The sequence below is a fragment of the Falco naumanni genome, chromosome Z, assembly GCF_017639655.2.
Source record: "Falco naumanni isolate bFalNau1 chromosome Z, bFalNau1.pat, whole genome shotgun sequence".
Taxonomy (NCBI): Eukaryota; Metazoa; Chordata; class Aves; order Falconiformes; family Falconidae; genus Falco; species Falco naumanni.
The window spans coordinates 44473190-44498520 of NC_054080.1; the positions used below are offsets into that span (position 1 = coordinate 44473190).

The 25331-nt window shown below is 39.5% G+C and overlaps 1 protein-coding gene across 3 annotated transcripts in view; it reads right to left on the reverse strand.

Annotated features, from left to right (window-relative positions):
- Window positions 1–312: 312 nt before the first annotated feature.
- LOC121081349 (transducin-like enhancer protein 4) overlaps window positions 313–25331 on the reverse strand; it is a 98241-nt gene continuing 73222 nt past the window's right edge. For 2 of the 3 annotated variants that reach the window (XM_040580294.1, XM_040580293.1), the window contains exons 9-20: window positions 14727–14846; window positions 14117–14170; window positions 13311–13463; window positions 11926–12058; window positions 11492–11685; window positions 11225–11301; window positions 7265–7514; window positions 5934–6181; window positions 4824–4971; window positions 4069–4219; window positions 3682–3758; window positions 313–2046 (exon numbers count right to left, since the gene is read on the reverse strand). In XM_040580294.1, coding sequence (XP_040436228.1) covers window positions 1939–2046; window positions 3682–3758; window positions 4069–4219; window positions 4824–4971; window positions 5934–6181; window positions 7265–7514; window positions 11225–11301; window positions 11492–11685; window positions 11926–12058; window positions 13311–13463; window positions 14117–14170; window positions 14727–14846 — 1713 coding nt within the window. In that variant the 3' untranslated portion in view covers window positions 313–1938. The remainder of the gene's footprint in view (window positions 2047–3681; window positions 3759–4068; window positions 4220–4823; window positions 4972–5933; window positions 6182–7264; window positions 7515–11224; window positions 11302–11491; window positions 11686–11925; window positions 12059–13310; window positions 13464–14116; window positions 14171–14726; window positions 14847–25331) is intronic. The other variant, XM_040580295.1, reaches the window with a different exon arrangement.

Consider the following 25331-nt stretch of genomic DNA (forward strand, 5'->3'; position numbering starts at 1 on the left):
CACAAGTGGGAGGTGGCAAACTACTAAGTGACATGGCTGAAGTTTTGTGGCTGATGCCTCCAAGAATTCACAATCAATGCAGTCAGGCAACTCGGGGAAACTCTAAATTCATTGATTTTGCTAGCTCAGAGAAAACTTATGAAACTCTACATTGTCCCTCAGTGACAAAATCACAAAGTATATGTAGTGGCATGCTCTGCAACTGAATGCCTGTTGTCCTTACAGGCAGCATTCTGCACACATAACTGAGATTATCACACACAAAAAGAAGCCAGGGGTAGGGGGTGGGGTGGGCGGAAAGAAAAATGCATCTTAGAAGTTACTTATGTTTAATGCTTAAAAGTCTGAATGCACAAACAATAATCTACCATTATAGAAGTACTGGTGGTCAATACAATGCATTAGAACTATGTACAATGACACAGTTTAGTATCAAAATCTTTCTACAATGTAGAGTATTACGAAACTGTTAATGACATCAAACACTAAGCACTTAAGACACCATTTTTTGCTACCACATTTGGAACTTCAATGAACAGTCCATTTTTACTTGCAGCATCAATCCATTTCTAGTATGAAATTAAGTAATTTTCTACTTATACAATAAAATTTATCTACAAGGGTCTTTTGATTTTGATCCATAGCAGCAAAGGCACTGTACATCAGCAGATCCACAGACTTAAAGATTTTTTTTAAAGCATTCAAAAAAAAAGTCACAGATCATAGTTTAACAGCAACAACAACAAACATAAAAAGATAACACGTTGTCTCTGGCACAATGGCTCAGTCTGCGTCCATTTTAGGGACATCCAACCAAGACTTGGATTGAACTGCTGGCGAACAAAGCAAGTCCTTATCCCAGTAAGAATCCATTCCTTTTTGTATGTCGGAATGAGTACTCTTCCAAATCCTACCTTGGAGGTCATTGCTTTTGTAGTTTGTATATTGGTAGGCATCCATTCTTATTTCAGTGCAGTTTCCAAAGAACATATCAAATATTTTTCATAATATCTTGTAATTGAAAAATTGCCCAAAGACACATATCCCCATTTTCAAGGAAACATTGCAAAAGTTTCCAGAAGTTACAAAGGTGATTCTTTGAGGCAACTTATTGTACTCTCTACAATATAACAAAGAGAGGTGTTTATATTAAAAAACCTAGCTTGACACCAAAATGCTTTATGTTTATCAACAGAAAAGCATTGAGAACAAATCTGTACACAAGATGCTATATTAACATTGCAAATATATAAATTAGCACATTCTTACTCAAAGTGAATTTAATTTAGATGTGAACTGAATTTGCCATTCATCACAGGCATGTAGATCACTGGCTACAATTTGCAATTTCCTAAGTTTCCAAGACTGTCTAAAATAGTTAAGATACAGCATCTTCCCACCAAATAATTATACTGTAATAACACTTAGAGGTCTCATCCAAGAACAGGACTAAAAAATATAACAAAGTTTATTTTTTTAAATAGAAACTACAAGTCTATTTAGTGTAACTTTTAACTATCTCCTGAACATCCTTCTCCAAGATCCCCAATTTATTCACCTGCAAAAACACAAAGTATACAATGTACCTTTCAAACTAAAGCCGGGCCAGACAGCTTTATTTAGTCAGTTCATTGTTAGAAAGACTTCTTTAAACAAAATAAATACATTACAGCTATAATACATAATTAAAGAGTCAAGTTCACTGTTAAATATGCTTATTCCATCTTCTTCCAAGTAGATATCTGACAATTTGGTATCACAAGTTCTTAATAAGCATTCACAAATCAACAGCAAGTTAAGAAGGTAAAAATAAATTCCACAACTGTGATGAGCATTTAAGTTCTCAGTTTAGAAAGAAAAAAAAAAAAAAAAAAAAAAAAAAAGGAATATACAGCAAAGTGCTAGGAGAAGGAGTTCTGTCTGCATTCAGATTTGTCTCTAATAAATAACTTCGTAGACTGTAGCTTTCTTGTCCCCAGAGCCAGTAACAATGTATTTGTCATCCACAGATATATCACAGCTAAGCACAGATGAGGATTCTTTGGACTACAAGAAACAAAACAAAAGAGAAAAGGGAAAAGAAAATTACGGTTTTCCAATCTTTCAATCCAGAAAGGCTTGAAGATTAATTGTAGAGTTTATAGAGAGGGAAGACACCGAAAGCTTATTTAAGTATCAGTACCATAGCAAAAGCTTTTGTTACATAACTGTTTTTCCAAACTTGTTCCACCTAAAGCTCTATGGCAACAGAAACAGCAGCAGCAAAGCAAGTGAATGGTATGTACCTAGAGATAATCTAGCAATCAAAAAAAAAAGAAGCAGTCCTTCCTATATATTTTACAAGCAAGCATTTATTAATATTTTTTACATTAGCTTTTGCATAAAATGAATGAAAAGCCAACTTCTTCTTCTTCCCTTCCTTGTTTGTTTTAAATCAGAAATCCGTATGGAGAAGCACTACAAAGCCCTACCCACCCACATGTATAAAACGATGAGACTCCACAGTAGTACCTATCTCCTCTCACTATTTCCCTAACACAGAAGACAAAATCCTTGCACAAAGGCATTATCAGGGAGGATGTAAATATGAAAAGATACTGTGGTGGAACAGGATGCACAAGTGTACTTCAGTTGAACAGGAGACAGCATACAACAGGACACAGTAGCTCTGTTCCTCCCAGCTTTTCTGTCTTTTCTGAGATGATGTGTATGTATTGCCACATTTTACTTGCTGTTTTAGTGCATGTTTTCTTTACATAATACATGTCCACATTCACTGCAAGAGCTAAACACTTCCCAGTCATTCCAAGTTTTTGCCAAGCAACCTCTGCTGCACTGCATGTAAAGCTTCTTTCTCTGCCCTTCAGTAAGAAAGCTGCACTGGGATTTTAACATCACTTTTAAGGGTGATGTGCTCTTGTTAAGGATCATGTGGGCTTTCTGTGGGAGGTGGTTGTGGAACTAAATATCCTCCAGCAAGAAAACTCTGACCTCAGCTTTCTCATGTCAAGGCAAACCGCATTGTCCCCAAAAGCAGAGACACAACAGGTGTCAGTACAGGTGAGACCTGACCATTTGGACCAGAACACCAGTTAATACAAAATATTCACAGCCTAGAGGTACCTGTGGGTGAAAGAGAGGGACATGCAAAAATCCCATTTTCCTTTAATGGCACTGAAGTGCCATTAACATTGGGCTCAGAGGGATAAATACTATAGAAAGGTTACAACTTCCAGTTACACTCCATGGAGCTCCTCCATAAGGATACAGCCTTCAGCTCAGAAGTGTGCCTGTTCAATCCACTAACTTTTTTCATCTCATCCAAGAGAAATACATGTGTTGAATATGAATTTCACTTTTAGCTACATTTTGGACCTTCAGTGAATGCTCATCTAACAACAAGACTTGAGTACTATATCACAGCAATATGCACAAGAAGGTGATAAAGAAGGGTATTAGAAAGAATTTTGGATTAAAAGCTAAATTTTTACTCTAACAGCTAAATCACTCAAATGTTAGAAAGGACAAAAACGTATCTTGTTAATTACAAAGTCTTAAAGGAAGATAGTAATTAGCCAAGAATTTCCATTTAAAAACTCCTTAAGTTAATGACAGACCCTGAGATGTGCAGCATTACTGCACTACGATGTATGTGAAAAACAGCTTCTAGGAGGTTATTACCTGGAATATACTGGCTCCATAAGGTGTTCTCCAGGCATTAAGAAGATTATCTTTTCCAGTGCTTACAAACCATTTGCCTGCAATAGATTGTTTAAATGTTATTGTTGCATTTTGTTTTCAAGGAATGCACCCCAAGAAACAGATTAATCATAAAAACAATACATTCACACATATCCAAAGAACAGTCATGCTTTCATCTGGTTCCACTACCAAATTCGATCACAACATAAGCAATTCCCACAAAAAAGCAGTCATGTAGAATTTTGTAAATAATGTTAATACTTAAATGTAACATCTAATTTTTAACTATACCTCTACTTTCACTTAAAGGTAGTCCTGAAAGAATTTCTCAGGAGGGAAAACACTGGCATAGAAACATTTGCTTACCACAGTGAGCAAATTTGAGTGATAACACACAGCTCTCATGAAGATGCAGCTGATACTTGTCCGGCTTAGTAACATGCAGCACCTCAACGTTACTGTTCTCCATTCCTACTGCCAACCACTCACCAGTTGGACAATAGCCCAGTGAGAAAATCTGGAATTAGCACAGCACATGCTGCAATCAGTAAAGGAACGAGCTTGAGATATTCAACACCAACTCTTGCTACACTGTTAACACTATGCAAAAACACATTTTGGTCTACTACAGTTTTAAAAATGTGATAATCCAATTACTACAGTAATCAAGATACATCAGTTCATGTAAACAAAGCTCAATTAAAACTGTAATAGTAAAGCACTGAATCAAGCTATAAAATGTAATGTCCTAGCTTATCTGACAGCATTTTAAAATAGTTTCTTAAAATATTTTTGAACAAGAATCTACAGAAACAGCAACAGGAACACTTTAATCTGGCAGTTCTTTTATAAAAAGGAATCTCCACCATTCTCACAGGAGAAGTACTAATCTGTCAAATAGTCACAATCCAGAAAGATGTTTAGCTGCCACATCAAATTAAAAAAAAAAAAAAAAGTTAAAAAAAAAAAAAAAGTGTGAGACCAAGTGAAAAATTCTTTGGAGTTCTCTTTGAGCCTGCCTTCTTTACTTAAAAAAAACAACACCACCAAAATCCAAAAATGCTTGTTTTAGAAAACCATGACAGATTTTTGTTAACATGCTAAAGCTTCTAAGCTTGAACCTGTGATGTGAAGTCATGTTGCTGTAGCTGTCTCCCTTCTCTGAGATCCCAGGATCTGACTGTATTGTCCAAGCCTCCTGTCCATAGTTTGGTGCCATCATTAGAAATGTCAATACAGCTTGCTCCATCTGTGTGGCCCTGAAATTGCCTGCAAATATGGAAAGAAGATACACATGTTCTCACACAGGAAAGAGTTGGTTCTGAGCATGTATACAAATAGCTCCTTTTTCTTTCAGTCCCTGACACACAGCCATTACAGACAACAGTAATGTAGATTCCAATAGCAATGTGAGATTAATATAAATTCCGGGACAACCACGTGAGTTTTGTGATGAATTGATGAAACAATCAGGCCAGACAGCCAAGTGCTAATTTGATTTCAAAAAGCACATTTTATGAGTCAGATACTCTGGGGATCTTTGCTGCTGACTGTCTGATACCCACTATTCAACTGAAAACACCCCCCTCCTCCCAAAGGAATGGAGCATGATCATTCAAAAGTCACTTTAATAAGAATCTGCAGGTGACCAACAAAGCTGGGAAAAAAAGAGCAGTCTAACTGGGAACATCAAGGAGTAAAAGCCTGCCTTCAATATTACATATATTATTTTATATTACACATAACAACACACACACTGTGCAGTGTGCAGAGAGGCTCTGTGACTGAGTCCCAGCTTACTGCACATTAGAGTTGAGCAGCAACCCGAACTCCTACGACGCTAAGTTTGCAATGAGGTAATTTACACAGATCTTTACCCAAGACATATTTGCTGGAGCACTTATGAAAGAGATTGGAGTGTGAGCACTGTGTACTGCAAGGACACAAAGAAAACCATCTGTTCAAAGAACCTACAGCAGTGTCAACACCCACTGATCTTAGGAAATTATATTTATAGGCTGCTCAACAGGCCTGGAATTATGAAGCCCTCAAAACCTATAAACAATTTTATAGACTTTTGTCAAGGTATTACCATGACATTGCCTAGCAATGAAATACTGGTAGCAGCTAGGCAGACTCCATGGAGAAAATAGCTTATGTATGCAGAAGAGTACATAAGGCCATGTTTAATTAATTCTTCACAACCTGATGATCCAGTTCTGTCGACCTACCTTACTAAAGTCTGGTTATGCAGATCCCACACTGCTATGTTCCCATCGCTACAGCAAGAGAAGCAGACCTTGGAATCAGGGCTGATAGCCAGGGCGTAGCAGGCAGGGGCTGAGGATGTCAGCTCTGCTTTGATGCGAGGAGTTGGTGCTGCCAGGTCCCAAATGGATAACGTGCTGGCTTCCCCGCCAACAATCAGGGTGCGGCCGTCAGGGAGCAATCTGCAGGAACGGATGTAGTTATCTCTGTTCTGTGGAGACAGAAGCCATCAAGAGATTACTCACGGGGAAAGGAAAACAGCATTAACATGAGAGCAGAAATCCATAAAAGTATTGTATTCCCTCCTGGTTTTAATGAGCCATTTATACTTATGACAATGATAAAGTGTATTAATGCCAGAAAATTACATGACATTAGGGAAGTACTTAAACTTGATCTACAAAACTCAGTAGTAAGAGATACTTAATCTTAATTAGCATCAAAATGCAAAGACCTGAACCCAGCCCAAAACAATTCAAGTTAGCTGTATTCGACAGCTTACGTAGAAAGTTACATTTTCATACTCTGTTTATTTCAGCACATTAACCTCTTGGCATGGGGGAGCACCAAATTCCCTGCACACTCCCCCACACTCTGTTCCAGTGAGACTTGCTGCCATCATCTAGGAGATGTCACAGGAAAATATTTGGGCAATTTTCTTTATTTGTGTAGCAGCTTGTGTAGCTACTACAAGCTGCGGTAGCCACTACAAGCTACGGTTCTCATTTTACTGCCTCTGTAACAAGAAGCAACATCTTATCATGAACTGGTAAATGACATGACAAAAGCTGCTAACAATGCTTCATCTTGTTAGCACATTCAAATAATTTGCGAATAACAGTCGAGGATATTTTTAATTGTCACATTAAGACAGGGTAATGAATTCACACACATAACAGAACAAAAAATATGTGACATCATCTCCAAATATTCTCAGAGAATATAGCTGCAAGAGAGCAACTTTTAGCATGATAGGATAGCAAGCTTTAAGATTGCCAACAAATGTTAAAGTTTATAAACGATGTTTGTGGTGTCTTTGATCCTTCCCCCTATCGATACAATTTTAGGATATTAAAGAGATTTTGACTCACTGGGGGCGGGGAAATCACAAGTATGACAAAGAACATAATTCAAACTCAGTTCAAAAAGCCACCAAAATTATAAATTAAATATCAAGCTTTGATACCAATGACAGCGTTGAAATTGCCACTATTTATTGTACCGTAACAGTGTCATTTCAATCTTAACACAACCTGCTACTTTATTCCACTGTTGCACGCCCCTGTTCACCTACCAGGCAGTCCAGCTGAGAGACAGGGCTCTTGTTACCAGGGTGGCTGATGTCCCAGACTTTCACGCACCCCTTCCCACCCGTGTACACATGTCTCGTGGGGTTGCTGATGGTAACTGCACACACAACTTCCCCGTGGTTCAGAGTGTTGATCTGACGGGCATGGCGAGGGATTCCTGGACCAATGAGGGCATCAGGAGGGAAAGGAACCGGCTGCATCTGACCATCTGCACTTACATGAAATGAGTATGCTCTAAGAGGTAAAAAAAGATAGGGCGTGATTTAAGAAGTTTTTCTTCAAGCCTATTTAAGGAAACAGAATTAAAGGTGTGTTTCCACTGTGGGTATTCAGATTGCACACTCAGATCCTTTTGCAATCTTTTTAATCATGTGATGAAGGAATCATTTATTTATCTATAGCATGACCCTCAAAGCACAAACTTAGGTACTATTCTTATAACGTGGAAAGTCAAGCACCATCTATCAATCAAATGAGCTTTTACAATTCATGCAATGAGGACTTCTGGCATGAGTGAAGATACACAACTCTACTCTTACACCTGGGGCGTGGGGACACCACTGCATGCAGAGGAGGAAAAGAAGGTCAGGTCAGGGCCCCCTGGAAGACAGAAATAGTTGGCTGGCTGCTGCAGAGCATGGTGGGTAGCTGAGGGCCAGGGGATATTTGGTTGCCCCCTTACTGACTCCAATGTGCAAACTTCAGCTGGACTGCCGCCAAACTGCCCCCAATGTGCCATGGGTCCCACACCCCTCCAGTGAAACTGCCCAGCACTGTACCCTAAGGGTGCAGTGAAACCTCCACCATCAAGAAGTTAAGTCCTCAAGGCATGGTTGCTGACATCTGACATGACAGGTCAGCAGAAATGCACTCAAATTTCCTTGCTTCTTTTGGGCTTGCTCTCTTCTTTCTTTCTGTTTTGGTGGTTTTTTGGGTTTTTTTTTTCCTTGTGTGTGGACCTGACACAACAACTAAAAATCCCAATTTCTCTTGCCAGAATCAGGGTTCTCACTGAGAAAGAACACGTTGTGTGACTGCCAGTTATGCCACCTGTGAATAACCTATCAACAGCTTCATATCAAAATTTTCCCAGGGAGAACAGTTAGGTTGTGAAATTGTCTTGTTCTGAGATGCTACCTGACACATCAGATCTGTTACAAGAGCACCAACTTTATAAGAGGGCTCACTTACACATACCAAGGTATACTTAAGAGAAGGCTTTCGTTCCCTTTGATCTAAAAATTCATCACAGCACTGATGAAAAATCCACTGTCACAATGGTGGGATGAGAAGAGCTCACAAAAAGAAATTGTTTTATGAGAATACTTAAATCATTCCTTAATTGTTGCTTCAAAGTCACTGAAGAAGGCAGTCTTCAGAGTTCAATTACTGAATTTTTTATTTAAGATTCATAGTGCATTAACACTCAAACAATAATTTTCAGTGGGACAAAATGCAACTGCATTTTCACCTTTCTGCCCTATTCCCAGAGCTTTATACACTTCACATCCTGAGCTGTTTCTTGTTCTGGCAGGCCTGAGTGACGGATCATATCCTCATTCTCCATTTTTTGACGTTAAACACATTCAGGAAAGGGTAGGACAGATTTCTGTGGTTGTCAGAAGCAGCAAACTGCCTATATGAGGAGTAGAATTTGGGTTTGATTATCACCACAGAAATCTGAAATATATTCCTCATTAACTTCCTAATTCCCGTTTGCTGCAATAATGTACTGGAAAAAGCAGCTGATGGTCACCTGAAATATCTAACAAAACAAGTGGAACTTCATTAGCATCTTTTCTGATTTCCGCAGGCAGGCACTCTGCAAAGCCATGTTGAGCATTGTGTATGATACTTCATCAGCCAATGTGAGTTTTAGCATGTTTATAAAGTACACAGGGAATATACTTAACAATTACAGAAATAAAGCTTAGGTCTGGAGTGATCTGTGACTACCTTATTCTCACTCTATTCACTACTCCATACCAGCCTGTATAATTAAACTGCTGGTTTGTTGCTTAGTTTGGTTTTGTGGTGGTTGAGGTTTGTTTTTTTTTTCACTCTGAGAACTAACACTGCACATTGCCTATTTGAAGTATTCTAAATATCTTACAAATATTTTACACTATAAACACCTGTCCAGCACTTTTTTCTTCTTTTGACATCAGCTACCTTTTCTATTTACATATTGTATAATCCTCAGTGTTTTGATATAACTCCAGAAGTATTTTGATATAACTTCAAAGTGAATGAGAGTTATCAGAGGCCAGATCCCTGCCATGCCACACACTGCCCGCTCCATTTCAACACTCAGTGCAGAGAATTTACACAAGTTTTACTCTAAGAGAAAAGGAAGAGTAAATGAGAAAGTAACAATCCTGAATGACAGCTGTGAAAAGTGCCCCACCTACAATGAAGAAAAAACAATGCAATTGTGCTAAAACAGCCACAGATTTCAAAGGTTTCAGGCCTTAAAGCAGACAAATGAAAGTTACATTTAAACATGTTACAATGTTATAAATTTTATAAACCAGTCACCAATGCATTAACAACATTCAAACCCTTGGAGATGTAGCAGAACTGAAGCAATCTGATACCAGTTTTCCCCGTATTTTATTCCCCCATCTCTAAGAAAGATGTGAGCAAGGAGATCTCTGCACCCCTGGTATTGTTGTTTCTGAGACTACACCAAGCAAAGCCTGGTAGCACGGGTCACCTTTTTTCCAGGTGACCAACTCCACCAAGGATGAACTTGAACTCAGCAGACATTCGAACATTGCATCAAGAGACTTCTAAGTGCTCCATCTGTGCAGGATGAAGATCTGTGCCCTGCAGAATTTTTAATGCAAACAGCTAGTCCAGAAGCTGCTGCACACCAGTTTCCATACTTGCCTTAACACAGCCACATAACAGGGCAGTGTAACTAGCAGAAAAGTCAACTTGAAGTGGCAACTACTATGTGATGTCTGAGGGAGCTGGACATGGTTTATGATTTGTGTGACATATGTGTACAAGAGGAGTTACAGGCACTAGGACTGACTGCTTGTCAACATGTGTTTGTTATTAATCCTGCATGTCTTCAAGCTCACTGTCAGGTAAATGTGTGCATGAAAGTGTGTGACTGCTCCCCAACCACTCCTCCACAAACACATTCCTATTATTTGGTGAGAGAAGGAACAGCACAAACATCACCTGCCCTTCAAACTCTCCAGTATTAGATGGTCACAGTTTCCCACAAATGTCATGCAAGAAGTGGAACTTAAGGACCCTTACGTAAAGTCTGGATCAATATGGTATACATAGCTGTTTTATTCTTTCCCTTCTCTAACTCAAGAGGGATGTGAGCAGAGAGTTCTTCATACCTGTGTAATTCTTCTTCCAAGGCTCACAACAAGCGAAGCCTGGTAGAGCAGGTCACCTTTTACAGTCAGTTCCATCAAGGATGAATCTGAACATTACGCTACAATAATTCTTTCCAGTGTTTTCAATCAAACAAAACATTTCAGTGTTCCTTTCTCTGCACAGTGCTGTTTATATCCTTCTAAGTTTGCAAGTAATTGCAAGGCTTTTGTGAACAAAGAAATATTTTTTTTTAATCGGAGAAGCACAGTACAGCAGAGATGGAAAGACCTGTTCCAGTTTGCATTTCCATATAAGACCAACCAGTCAGATTCAGCATGTAAGAAGACCTCAAAGCTCAGCTCCTTTTTCCATTTATTTCTGTCTCCTTTATATCACCCAGTTCTTGTTGACCACTATTAGTCTTCAAAACAAATTTACAAATGCAACATTAAGATTAAACAATGTTTCTCCTGCCCTTGCCAAATAGCTGTATTTATTTCTATTTACACAATAGTTTAAGGTAGCTAAGTGGAATTCCAGCCGGCTAGAGAACACAACTTCAACAGATGACTGACTTTTAAAGCTGAATGTTTAATACTCACGGTTTTCCTCCTGGGATGCCTGTGAGATTCGGAGGGATGCCTGGGACTCGCATATGATGATGTGGATCAAAACCAACCTGTAGTTTCCCCAAAGCAAGACAAAAGCGTGTATTAAAGATGGAGTTAGGCAAAGGATGACTGTTTAATTCATGTTCTCGATAGCATACTCCCCAAATCACAAAGAGATGGAACTAGATTTAACCCTGCAGGTCTTAAATTTAATATAAACTGCTCTCAACACCAAACACACTAGCAGCCAACACTTACCACTGGAGATCTCCCGTAAGCTGCCGCTGCTGCTGCTGCTGCAGCTGCTGCACTCATTTGAGGGGAAATATTGTGTAGACCGGCATAGGCAGCTCCAGGGCTTGTCAGCTCCCCGTTCATACCAGCATGTGGCACGATCCCAAATGGAGTAGGGTAGGGACACGGCACTGCCATAGGTGTCCTTAAACCTGAAGCTATTGAGGGGAAAAAAGAGAGGTCACACAGCCAACCCAGACCCATCAGATGAGGTATGAATTTGGCAAACAGCAATATGTGTGTGTGTGTGTGTGCATGCTGTATTGAAGTGCTGAAGAACCAGCTCAGTACCCAGTTTAGGCAGCTATAATATACTGCCTCGTCAATGCAGATTTAAAGGGAGCTGGTTAGGGACAAATGGCCACCGTTCCACATCATCAAAATACATGGACACTAACCTAGCGGGTCCACACCTGGGGGTTTGCCAGGCACTGGCCTCAGTCCGGGAGTGGAGTTGCTGCCTGGAGTTGGGGCATCAGTCCGTGGAGTTGGGGTATTTGATTTAGACACAGGAGTGGTAGATTTCTCATTCTAATCATGAAAAAGGAAAAAGGAAGAAAATTTATTAGCTATTTTACCTTTTTAGCTAGTGGTTGGAAAGATAGCTGATGAAACCAGAGTGTGCATGATCAGTGATATTTAGCTTTTGGGTTTCAACAGTCCCTGGCAATAAAGAGAAGCTGCAGAGACACTGAAAAAGGCAGAATGGCTTTGGGAATTAACTACAGCCTTCACAGCTTTCCTCATCAGGAGCATCTGTATGATTCAGAATGAGGTCAATGACTGAAAACCACTGTCGTCTGACAATTACATTGGCAGCATACGTGAAATCTGTTGGTGGTCTCACTCTGCTCACAGTGGACCTGCTCCCATTATGATTATGAGTTTCTGTAAGAGGCCACTGCCGGGTGGACGAGAAAAGCAGAAAAAACCCCCACAACTGACCAACAACTCCTGCCCGAACATGGTGCTGCAAACACAGGATGGAGACAGTGATGGATATAAAGTCAGGAACTGTGCGGTGTTACTTTTGTGACAAACTTGTTCATCAGACAAACCACTGACTGCCAGGCCTGAACCTGTCATTCCATAACCTTTCCTGAGCACTACATTCACTTTAAGCTTTCTCTTTATTTATTTTATTTCTTTAAATAATCATGTACTCTGACCTGTGAAGAGCTGAGAAGGGAGTTACTGTGCAGCTCAGGAAAGTGATTAACTGTGGTCACAAACATGAAAGGAAAGAACACCCCCGACTTGCAGGCAGCTCGCTCTTTTGCATTGTGATTTGCGATGCAAGTCAAGGAAGGCTCTTGTAAATGACAGATTACTTTTTAGGTAGAAAATAAAAATTATTGTTATTGTATATGGCCTGGTAATTCAAACAAAGCTAACAACCAAATCACATCCAAGCAGGGGACCGAATTTACTATAAACCACAGCAGAGGAAAACAGCTCAAGAAACCCCTGTGTACTTTTATTTATTCTCAGAATGACAGTTTTTCATATGGGGGAGGAGAAAAACATCTCTCAGTACAGCACATCTATCACCTACCCACACCACCAGTGAAAATAACCTTCTCCTATCCCCAAAAAAGGCTGTGGACTTTCTCCTTACTATTTTATAAAATTCCTTTGAAGAGATAAATTAAACAAATTTTAACTTGATGCTTCATAGTGCTTTACTGATAGCTGTGGGAATCTAAATTGTGTCCAGACATAAATCTGGTAAGCATGTGTTTCAGCAGATGATCACGGGTCAGGAGCACTTTGAAGCACTTACAAGGCTAAGTTCTTTGGATTTGGAGGAAGGAGTACTGCTGGAGGATGCAATAGACGCCGGACTAATTGGTGCATCTTTCTTCAGCAGTCGAGTCTTGTCCAAGCCATTCTCCCGTGGAGAGTGTGCTGGGCTCCCCCGGGGAGAGGAAGGATCCTAAATATCAGCAACGTGGGTTAGTATAAAAACATCATACTAGCTACTATTGCTTGTCTTGAGCAATTCTCACTTTGGAACGAAGATGTGTCATAAAAAGTGACCTCTTCCTTCCATTCTTAATTGATTTAGCTGATAAAATTGTAAAATCAAGATGTATAATGGAAGACTACTTTTTAATTTCTTTTTTTTAAAAACAGTCTTAAAATTTGATGACATTAACCATGAAAAATAATGTTAAAAATCTATGGATACTCAAATAGGCAGGTAAATATAATTTGTCAGGTGACAGACTGAAAAGAGTTGAGGCACTTGGCAGACCTGCTAAAGTTCACAAATGAAGTCCTGGCCAGAGTGAAAGAAAACACAGATACTGTTACAAGCTGTATCCTATCTGCTGTGTGCTGGCTTCAAGTATCTCAAGCAGACTTTTGGTTCATACAAGAATGTCCTTGATAGAAATAAGTGTTACAAATCTGATTTGCATTCCAAAGAAAGATGACTTGTCTGGGTTCACTGGGGAATTTCAGGCTCCTTTACAAAAGCAAAGGCTGTCATCTTATTCACATACTCAGTATGCACAGAAACCACTGAAGACACCCCCCACCCCACCCCACCCCCCTTTAAGGCAGAAAAACAACCATTGTGTGTACCTCATTGGAAACGTCAACTACCAAGTTGTCATCACTCTTTTCACCATCGCTGTCCTGCAACGACAAATCACAATGTGTTAAAAACATTTATTTAATATCCCAACATCTCTTAAGTACTGAGAAAAAATAAACCAATGAAATGCAAGGCTGCTCACAACTATGCAACATAGTGTTTACTTTTACCAAGCTTTATGTGGTAATACAATTGTAATATTTAGGTCACCCATAGAGCTTCTGCTTTAACAAGTTGCCACACCTATAGCATTCTTCCCAGTTTTCACAGTGGTGAGCAGGATGAAAATGCTCATCCGAAGTTGCACTGCACCGAGGAGTGGAGCCAAGCTAGAGTCCAGATCTACCACGTCTCAGCCTCACTAATGCTCAGTCCTCCTGTCACATGCCTTCCAGGTGCTCTGTATTTATATTGTTAAAAACACTATAAAACTTTGGCACCAAAAAATTTCCACCCAGCATATATGTTAGAGGCAGGCAATAAGAACCTGCTCAACATTTGCCCCTCAATTTTAAAATTAGTTATGTGGCAGGAATCAGGTGAAATTACAGAGGAACACTTAAGTTTGGCAACGCACAGTGCAGACAATTTACTCACATAACGAGTTGCTATTTCCTTCTCTTCCGTCTTCTGTTTTTTACTATCTGAAGAATAATCTGTGGAATTTCTGTGCTTTTCTGCTGTTCTGAAACTTGCTGAGGGAGATACAGAAGAGCTCTGTAGCCAGAAGAGACAAAGAAAACATCATCAAGTCACTCATTCAAAACAGTGGTCCATTTGTAACTATCCCTCCGTACAACTTAACCTGATAATGATTTGGAGCTGTTCTCACAGATAGCACTTTGGGTTTTAATCAGTGATAGCTACCCAGCAAAGTATCTTGTATTAGAAGTGCACAATGTGTTGCAAGAGACAAAAACCAGTGATCAACTGATAGATCGCAGTTGCTATCTTCAATGTCAACAAGATGAATGCAGAGCTACTTTGGACCATTTTATGAAAACCGTACATTTGCCTGGTTTCGGCTTGTTTCCTCTACAAATATTCAGGGTTAAACCAATACTCCCAGAAGAGGGATGGTGGGTGCATATGTGTGTGCATTTGCCGTATAAATCAAGAAGAACGGAGTGGCTCAAGGTTAGTCACACTACAGCAAACATTTGAATGAAGATTTCTAGCAAAGAGAGAAGCAAGCTTCTAAACTGTCTTGAAGCAGGAAAGAACAGGAAAACCACCTGAACTCATTTTATTTTGGCACCTTTTACAGTAACAGGCTACTACCTACAGTAGATGGAAACATAACACAGTGGCTCAGTGAGTCTCTTGCCATTCGACAGCCCATAGTAAGATCATTAAAAAGCACATGTACCGGGCAGGAAAGAAAAGAAAATAGTATGTACTTTATGCACTGTCATCCAGCAATTCTGCCCTACTCCTTTAAACAAGGCAGGTGACATCTATAAACTCCTACCATATTTCCAAAGCCTTGGTGGAGCCTGTATCTTGGTATACAAAAAAGGAAGTAACGCAAGGTGCAAAGTTCCCTCTGGGATTGATTTTAGCAGCAGCAGCTTTTGGCCCTAGTTCAGAAAAGCATTTAAGTATGCAGTAAACTTTATCTCACACTGAAGTCAATAGTTGAACGTACATAATTAAGGATGTGTTCAGGCATTTTGCAGAATTGGAGCTGACAGGAATGGAGATGAAAGTAATTCTCAGTTGCAACCCTGCTAACTGTCTCCATTTCTCTGTCCTCCTTATATAAGGTGGTGGGAGGAACAACAACCAAAGAAAGTCCTACTGCCAGATTTTGGATCCTCCCATTCATCCAGCAACACTGGTTTTGCAGTTCTTGCTCCATGCACTATGGACAGCTGTTGTTCCACATAAAACCACACAACACAGCAGAACTGGGGTTTTCAGTGCACACCCCAGGTTTTGGGGTTTTCAGTGCACACCTCCCTGGGATTATTTTACAGCTACTACCAGGAACACATACAAACCAAGAAATCAGCATTTACATTGTGCAAATTCTGTTCCACTCCTATTACTGAATTTCTTCTTTTCCTTATTATACCACAAACTTCTGGTAAGGATTAAGAACACTTAACCACAGAAGTTAAGCTATGGTTGTTGCTCAAGTTATGTGAAAGAACATTTCTGCCTGCTGGGACACTCAGGTCTTCCTCTCTGCTTCTCTAAAATTCCCAATTCTTGTCAACAGCAGCTCAGATTAATGAGTGGTAGAATCTGCAAAAATCTTCCATCTTTTTGATTAGTAACTGTTAATTACCCTCTAAGTACACTGATTGCAAATAAACATTTTAGAACAAAGCTAGTGCTGAACACAGCCTGTGCCTTTCCCATTTGCCAGCCTGCCCGCCTTCCACTCTCTCTCTCTCTCTCTCGCTCTTTCCCTGACAGTATAAAATAGGTAGACAAGGATTTCTCATCCTGAGCAAATACATCTTAAAATACATTTACTGATTTATATTTTAAGTACATCGTTAATCAACTATTATAGTAAATGACACAAACTAACAATGTTATTTTTTGTTCTGAAGAGAAAGCACATGTTAAGACATTTGGAGACAGTAGTGGCAGTAGGCACAGAAGCCCTTAAAATAAAGGCCAAGGAGAAATGTAATATTAGATGAACTGATGGCTGGGAAGATGTATTTGTTTACTACAACAATATAGCATAGTCTTTTGTGAAAGATTTTAATAGTATGCTCCTATTTCATTCATATTCCTTTACAGTTTGAGAGGCAGTAGCTTGTAATGTGATTTTAATTCATTATTTCTCAACTTCACCCTACAGACAGCAATGTACTTTAAAATGAAGAAAAATAATCACCAGTAAACTACAAATTAGTGGTGTCTAAAGAACTAAACTACTGCACTTATTTAAATAGAAATGTTTATTTTCATAAATTTGAAACAATATAGTTTCATTTTTCACTATCTAGTTAGCTATGTGCTACAGATACCATTTTAATCTTTGATTTCACTGCTTAATAAAGTAACAAATTAAAGCTCCCTACTAGAATGATAAAATAGCTAATTATCACTAGCACATAAAGGATGAGCACCATATTGGGCACTGGGTGCACACTGCTTAATGGTTTTATTGCTTCAAAGATGGATCAGACCTGATACCAATATGAAAAGATCTTGCTTGGCCATAGCCAATGAGCTATGGTCTACATCTTCCTATGGACCTAATGTACTATTTTCAGTGTGCAAGGGACAACATTATTAGCCATACTGAGTTCCCACTATTGTTGGCAATAGCTTTTCAACCTATAAACATTTGTAAGGGTCTATCTCCAGTGAGAAATACTGGGATGTAACAATGTCCTCATGGTTTCCACTGACATCAGATTCTGGAATATAATCCTGTACCCCCCCACACCACGGTCCTTGAGCATGCAAGTCTACGTACTCCAAGAGAGGTCCTTACATTTGCAGACAGTGCAAGAAAACCTCCATCAAAGTAGACTGTTTAGCTGTCAGACTCCACCCTGTTCCTTGATTAAAACATCAGTGCTTTCCTAACAGCTGCCTTTAAGAAGCTGGAACAGGATAGCTACTTAGAGAAATTAAGTGATTCAGCATTATGACTTGGCAGGCTGTAACTTAATGGGCCAAAGTCCTGATTTTAGTAACTATTAAAATTTATAGAGAAATAAAGTCTTTCCATGCTGCTGTTTTCTTCAATAAAATGCATTAATCTACTAAAGAGTAGCATTTTCCTACTAACCAACACTGAGTTTGCTCATACATAATGATTAGATCACACATAGGAAAAAATACTCTTTGGTGAAAGTAGGTTTCTGTTTTAGCAAAACGTACCACTTTTTAATATAATGCTTGGGTAGAACATTTTTATTCACGTTAAATAAATGACAAAATGCTGACAAAACCCAACTGAAATACACATTTATAGAAGGGCTGAGAATGCTGCCTTGCTCGTGTGGTTTGCTTAAGACATGGGACAGTGTGTTTCTAGTGCAGGACCCGCAGTATCTTTTGCACCAGGCTGTAAAGCATGGCATGTTACACAGTTCAGTATATATCTGGGGCAGTGCCAAGCACAGTGCTAACTGAAAAGATCTCCCACCACAAGTACCACTCTGTTTTCTCTCCAACACCAGCAGGGTGCTGCTCCTGGTGGAGTACTAGCGCCACACAGGCACAAATTAAATGAACATAGAGGCCCATACAAGTCTTTTATGCAGCCTTAAAATTACCAAAATTCTCACCAGTAACAGGGCAAACTCCAGTGTGCTTACTGCCTGTTTGGGATAATTAATACTTCAGATTGCTAGGAAAAGAAAAAAAACTGTCACCGTTTTAACCCCGTCTTCCACTGGAAGTTACTTGCATTAACATAGATGACTCCCACTGTAACAGGGCAGAAAAATCAATATGGTCAGATTGCACAGCCATCCAACCGCTCTCAAATCCTGCCGGCCCCAACTCCTCATACGCTGGCTTCTGCAGATGAAGACCTGGCCTGAGCAGACTAAGTGGTAATTAAATGAAATCAGTGTTAAAAGTAATGACTACAGATGACAGCATGAAAAGCCCTCCCACATGATATAGCTGGTAACTCTTTAAAGCACTCACGAATATGACCATTCCCCAGCGTACCCTTACTACTACTCCAAAATTATGTATTTGGAGTGTAATAATTAAAACAATAATTCCCAACAAAGTGGGAATTAAGAGATAATTGACCATCCTGAAGTATTAAGCAAACTGCAGTAAAAGCCAAGGATGCTCAACGCTAAGGTCAATTACGGCGTAATTGTCTGAATGACATTATTGCTGTTATAAAGTCTGTTGAAAGTATAAAAGAAACTATAAAAATGGATACAATATGCATTGCAGGGAAACGACCAGGCAGTAATGCTGCTTGGTTGGCTGGTGCCAGTGTTGTAGATGGATGTACCACTGCCAGAGCTTGGACTTAGGCACTGCTCCAGGCTTAGGCCTGCAGCACTGAGCTCTCTAAGACAAAACTGTACGCTTAAAAACAAATTCTGGTGAGTAATGAGCAGTACGAAGTGGGAGAGGTCCCACCAGAGGGGTGACAGGACACAGTGTAAGAAACACCGGGACGAGAAGAAGGGGCAGTCCAGTGCAGCCCACAGAGACTATGCACACAGGGAGAAAAACTACATGTAACCAAGAGCAAACCCTCTGCATAGCTCTAAGGCAACACCCATCTGACCACAAAAATGTATTCATTTACATTCACCTGTAGGCACATGTACATTACTTTTATTAAATTGAGGGAGAAGGTGTAAACGCTGTGGACTGCTCTGTAGACACCATATGGAGTGTCTGCATAGTGGTTGTGCTCCTGAGGTACCCACACCTATGCTGCTACTACACCTTTTTGCTATTATTATTACTATTACTACATTACTATTATTGCTATTACTAGAACCTAGTATCCACTCCAGCCTCACAGATTTTGTGCTCTTTGCTGCAATTTCCCAACATCCCCTCTCTGCTGCCCTTACTTAGGCAAGCAGGTTTTCCTTATCATACCCTTTAGGTATATGCAGTGGGTTGTGATCAGGCTGACAGGCAGTACAGCCTGTAGCGCATCTCCTCCAAAATGGTTCACCAAAGGAGAGGAGGCTGGTAGCCAAGTACTGTTCTCACCTGTATTACCATGTCAAGGCAAACTTTTTTAATATTTTCACCTCCCCTTTTTCCAACTTGTTTCTCTAGCAACCCAAACTGAAACGCAACTTCTACTTCGCCACACCATATTTTTCTTTTTTACTTTTTTTTTTTTCTTATTCCTTGCCTTTTCCCTGTAGCTGCATTTTCAGATACCAGACAAAGTCACAGTAATTGTTAGTGAAAAATGCTACTAACTAGCTAGGAAAGATGCAGAACAAAGCTGGTTTTAATATCACGTAACCCTGTCTGAGCTAACTGGATTGAGTTTAGTAATCAAAAGCATGATAATAATTTTTAATACAAACTTAAGATTAAAATAACTTTCAAGTTTTATATAGCATTTTTACTAATTAACTTCACAAATTGCAAAATTAATGAAGTTAATTAGTTGATAAGCATGTTATAAAAAACATCAAAGTCTAGATGTGCAGTGCTTTTGCAAAAGCAATATGAGACAGCCATAAATAAGTCCAGAATAAAGAGAATGTGTAGGCTCAGCAGTTAAGTCTTCAAAACACAAGTGTTCTCAAAAGTTTATATGCACAGAAGTACAGATATGTACGTTTGTATATAGATATCTTTGTGTGTGTGTAATTTCTTTAAATATATCTGTGTAACTGTTTACACTGGTGATCTGCTTGCTCTGGTGATACCATTGTGATATTTAATCTAAGCTAATTAAAAGCATCAATGTCTGTATGTTATGAAACAGATGATAAAATGAACAATAAACCACTATGGTTGCATACATTAATTCCAGTCACGTATTTCAACATACACTTACCAATTTGCTGGAAAAGCTAAGTGAGCCACACAGCAGAAGCTGGAGATACCTAGCAATTTTGACATGTAATCCTATCAGCATGTGCTGTTGTTTCTCAGGCCCCTCCTGGTGTACAGGTGCATGGTGGTGGCAAGAAAAGGTGTTTAAAGCAATGGTGAGGGCTGCTGGCTAGCCTTTCACAGATGGATTTTTTTCAATAAATCTTTTAAAATACAGTTTCTCCAGTAATCACTGGCAGAAGAACATAACACACATAAGGCCTAATCACTGCTGACACTGTGAGGGTTAAATGATGGAGAGAAGAACCAATGCAGCTTAAGTACAAGCAATGAAGCAGTAGAGGAACACAGCTGTGAGGCAAAAAGGAAAGGCGGGTTTAGGTTAAAGTATATCTTAGCACAGGCACATGAAGGTAGTGAAATCAAGGAGTGTGGCAAGAATAACAAGCACCCTTTGGTAAGCAAGACAGTTTGAATAAAGGACCTGGTTTCAGCAGGGAACAAAAGAAAAAGAAACAGATGGGCAGGAAAAGGAGTTAAACACTTCTGATACGTTTACAGAAGCTTCAAAGTTCACAGATTACATTTACCATCAAGTCTGCTCTCCACATCTGCCAACTCGTAAATATTGAATTTAATTGATGGTAACACAACCCAGGCATTGTCAAACATCCTCCCCTTTAATCCACAGAGCAAATCACCAGATCCATTCTCCATTCAGCACCCTTCCCTTCAGCCTCCTCCCCTTTGAACAGACCCCAAACTAAGGCCACATTCTTCAGTACACAGTGGAGCACGAAATTTAGAGGGAGTGAAAAGATTTGCAAGGTGTTAAGGCACAAATTGCAACTGGTATAGGCAATACTGAGGGTGAGCCCCAGGGCATATGCAGGCTGCAAAGGAATTCTGTCCCTAATGATCCCAGAAAAGAGAAGGGCTCCAGGATAACAAGGGCTCAAGCTGGAAACAGTACCAAACAGAGCAAGCCTGCTGCTGGCAATTCAAAAAATAAATGCCAAAATCTGAGACAAAGCTGCATGTTGGTCATCACGGCATACAAACTTCTAAATGTTACCTTAACCAAAATCTGACACACTGAAACAGAGGGGTCAAAGGCCAGGAAGTTATGGAGATTCAGAAGAACTGAGGGTAAATATAATCGTCTTCGGAAATCTGATGAACAGAGCAGTGCCAAGGAAATACAGCACTACAGCTCTCTCTTCAAATATTTATTTGGGGTTCCAATTACTGATCTTTCATGCTATTTCCTTCAGCAGAGACCTGAAACAGTTTGAGCAGCTCTAGCAAAAGAGAAACAGAAACAGAGGAGAGAATACTGGGAGTTAACCAGCGAGAAAGAGCAAGGGAGAGCATGCAATCACAGGATAAGAAAAAAAACTCAACAAGCCACAGCATTCAATGCAGCAATTTAATTGTGGGCTCCCCACCATGAAAAAGAGAGAGCAGGATAACCACCAGCCTGCATTACAGGCTTTGATTCAACAGCGTGCCACGACACAAGGAAAAGCACCAGCGTTTCGTGAGCGTTCAAAAGCCTATGACGGATGCACACAGAAAATTCCCAACATCCAACATATCTCCAGAATATTAACACTAATTACATTTTTCATAGTGACTGAATTTAAACAGAACATACAAGTTAATTCAGTTCATTTTTAGAATAGTAAGAAGACACTAAAGACAGAATGTTTTATGAGAGCCATTAAAGGCCTGTGTCAGCGTGCTTTACACTTTGTTAAAAAGTATCTGCAAGAATCACAAAAACCCTTTGAAGAATTAACTGGGTTTTGCTTAGAGTCCTCTTTTCAGACTGAGCACCACAGTAAAACTGTTATCCTTTCACTTTGCACAGCGATTAAAATGGACTGTACGGCACTGAGCCAAGCTGAACACAACACTTTCCTGCAGCGGCTCAAGCCACAGGGGTTATAAAAATCTCATCAGTACCGGCAACAGAGGTTAGGAGGTAAAAAACACACACGCCTACACCCCCCAGATTTTCCATGTTAAAGTAGTAATGATCAGGCTTTAGAGCATTACCTTCTCCAGGGATAGCTAAATGGCTTCAGTTTACATGTGACAGGTCCTAACAACTTTCTCCTGGGATTTATGTTCCCATCTAATTCTTCATTTGGACCAGAAGGATATAACCTACCACTAATTAGCCTTTTTTTCTTGCTTTAAAACCACAGAGATCACGTCTGAAGGCAGTCCCACAAGACTCCCCATTTAGCTGCTTTCAGTCAGGTACTGTGTCCCAGTGCCCCACATTTTTAGTTTTGGTTACATCTACCATTGGCTATATTCATGGCAAAGTCATCAGTTTTGAGTTTTCACATTTCTGTTCCCTTCCAGTCTACCCATGTGTACTAACCCTTCAGGGAAATCATTTTCTTTGCTTCTGCATGTTTGTCTCTAAAGGATTTTATAGTTGTTTTGCTGCAAAGATGACCTAGGAGACGACATGCAAACAAAGCAAATTATTGTTTTAACTGAATACTTCACAGATGGAGCTGATGATCTCTTTCCACACTTTCTGACTTGTTCCCTACCCTCATTTTTAATCTAATTTGTTCCTGACTTGATCAGTAGAAAAGCAATGGGAAAGAGGTGGTCTTCAAGAGGCTACCGTGATTACAAAAAGCACCCTAAAATTCAATAGAAACATTCACTCCACATCCTGATTGCTTCAATCAGCAGAAACATGTTCACATGTTTTTCTCAGGTATTAACTAAGAGACTGGCAATTCACTCATCTCTTCCCCTGCCAGATTTTGTGGGGCTTCTGAAGACTTGATATATTTTATGCTTTTCTAGTACTATACCTGATTAAGGAAGCCAGAGCCACAGCTAAGCTCCCAGTGAAAACAGAATTCATTATCCAACCCGTCTCTTAATTGGGCAGGTGGGTAAAACATGGCCAGGTGCTATTAAATATTTGCAAATTCCAGTTCATGCTGATTCTGAAGCAAAACATTCTCTCAACTACCTATAAAAATACCTTTCAGAAAGAAACCTTTGAGCACTACTGTTCGCCTCTCTGCCCAAATAGCATCCAAGCCCATTACATCTGCCTCACTTCATCTACACTCACTCACTTGCGTTCCCAAGACCCTTGTTCAGGAAATTATCCCATTTCCTATTCAGAAAAGCACTTGAGCAGATGCCAGATTTGAGGCACACACTTTGATCTCAGGGAAGTCACAAGGCAGATAAAGATATCAGAGGAATGTACATATGTGCTGAACTTTAGATGCCTACTGCACACTACCCTGAATCTGGACCTCAGCCTGCTGCAAAAATAATTGTCGCCAGTCTGCTTCTTCAAATCAAGGACCCTGGTAAGTGGAACGGATGGAGGAGTGGTAGGAACACAGATCCTGCAGTCAGCCTTAAAGCAGTTACATCAGTATATAATAGCATGTTGTATGTACAACACCTACTTTGAAGACTGAAAAATAAAACACACAGTCCTTTCTGCCAGATTTTTAGATGCATTACAACTCCTGAACATCCTCAAGCTTTGCCAAGAAAAGCAGCAGTAGCTTTTACGGTTTTGGGCCTTTCATTATTTATATTAGACAGGTCATGCTGTTAATTTTTTAAACATAAAAGCACAATCAAATACTAACTTCAGGCTAGTTGGAAATGTTTTGATGTCAGCAATGAGCAACCAATACATTTTTAATTCAGGCTAGAGGACAGGAAAAGCAAAAATCTCCCTCTTGTACTCCCCCACACTCTGCAAAGTAGTTAAGTGTGATAACTGGCATGCACACACATGACCTTCTGTTCTGTTCAAATAAGTTATCTTAGATAATTTGTGAAGACTGTTCTCTCTCATTTAAGTATTTCATAATACAATCCATCTTTCCCTTTGCTTTTGTTAAGGAAAGACTACAGTAATCCCCCTAAAACAGCATTCTGGCAAACGCTCCTAAATTATGTAATTCACTATGTTCAACTCTACTGTTATAATCATTTTCAAGGAAGAAGGGTATAATACATTATCGTTATAGCTATGCAATCCTGAGTTGAATTTTTCTTGGCTGAATTCCTAACACTTTAATGCTGAAATTGATCTGTTTTAAAAACATCATGTGAAAGGTTTTTTAAATACCATACATGCTCAAGCTCTTTATTTTAAATGGTTTAGAAATGAGCTGGTAGAAATAGGAGAAAAAAAAATAAAAGGTCTTACGTTCTCTAATCTAGCATTAAGTACATTTTAGAGAACAACAAACATGTTTTCAAACAAACTATTGCAGTGTACAAATTACCCAGCAGGGACGGAGATAACAATACCTATGGTGTAGGTTTAGAGCTGAGAAGTTGACATTTCATCAAGGTTGTCTAGGAAACCATTTTTTAAATTTATTTATAAAACAAAATGAGTTTGTTTCCATTTGGGATGCCTCTAGAGAAGCTGCCAAGTAACAAGTTTATTAAAATGACAAGTTCAAGTTACTTTTCTTGTTGACTGTAAATAACCTCCCTGTGAGCCAATTAAAAGCGTGGAGATCAAAGGCCCAAGCAGCAGTATAAAACCAGGAATTATAGGGTTGAGGGAAAGTCTGCCCAGGCTTCCTCAATATGGAAAATTTCCTCCAGCCACCATTCACTCAGGTAGCGCAACAGCGAAGACGAACTTTTTTGGACTTGCTTTGGAGTACGTTAAAAACCAACGCCCATATT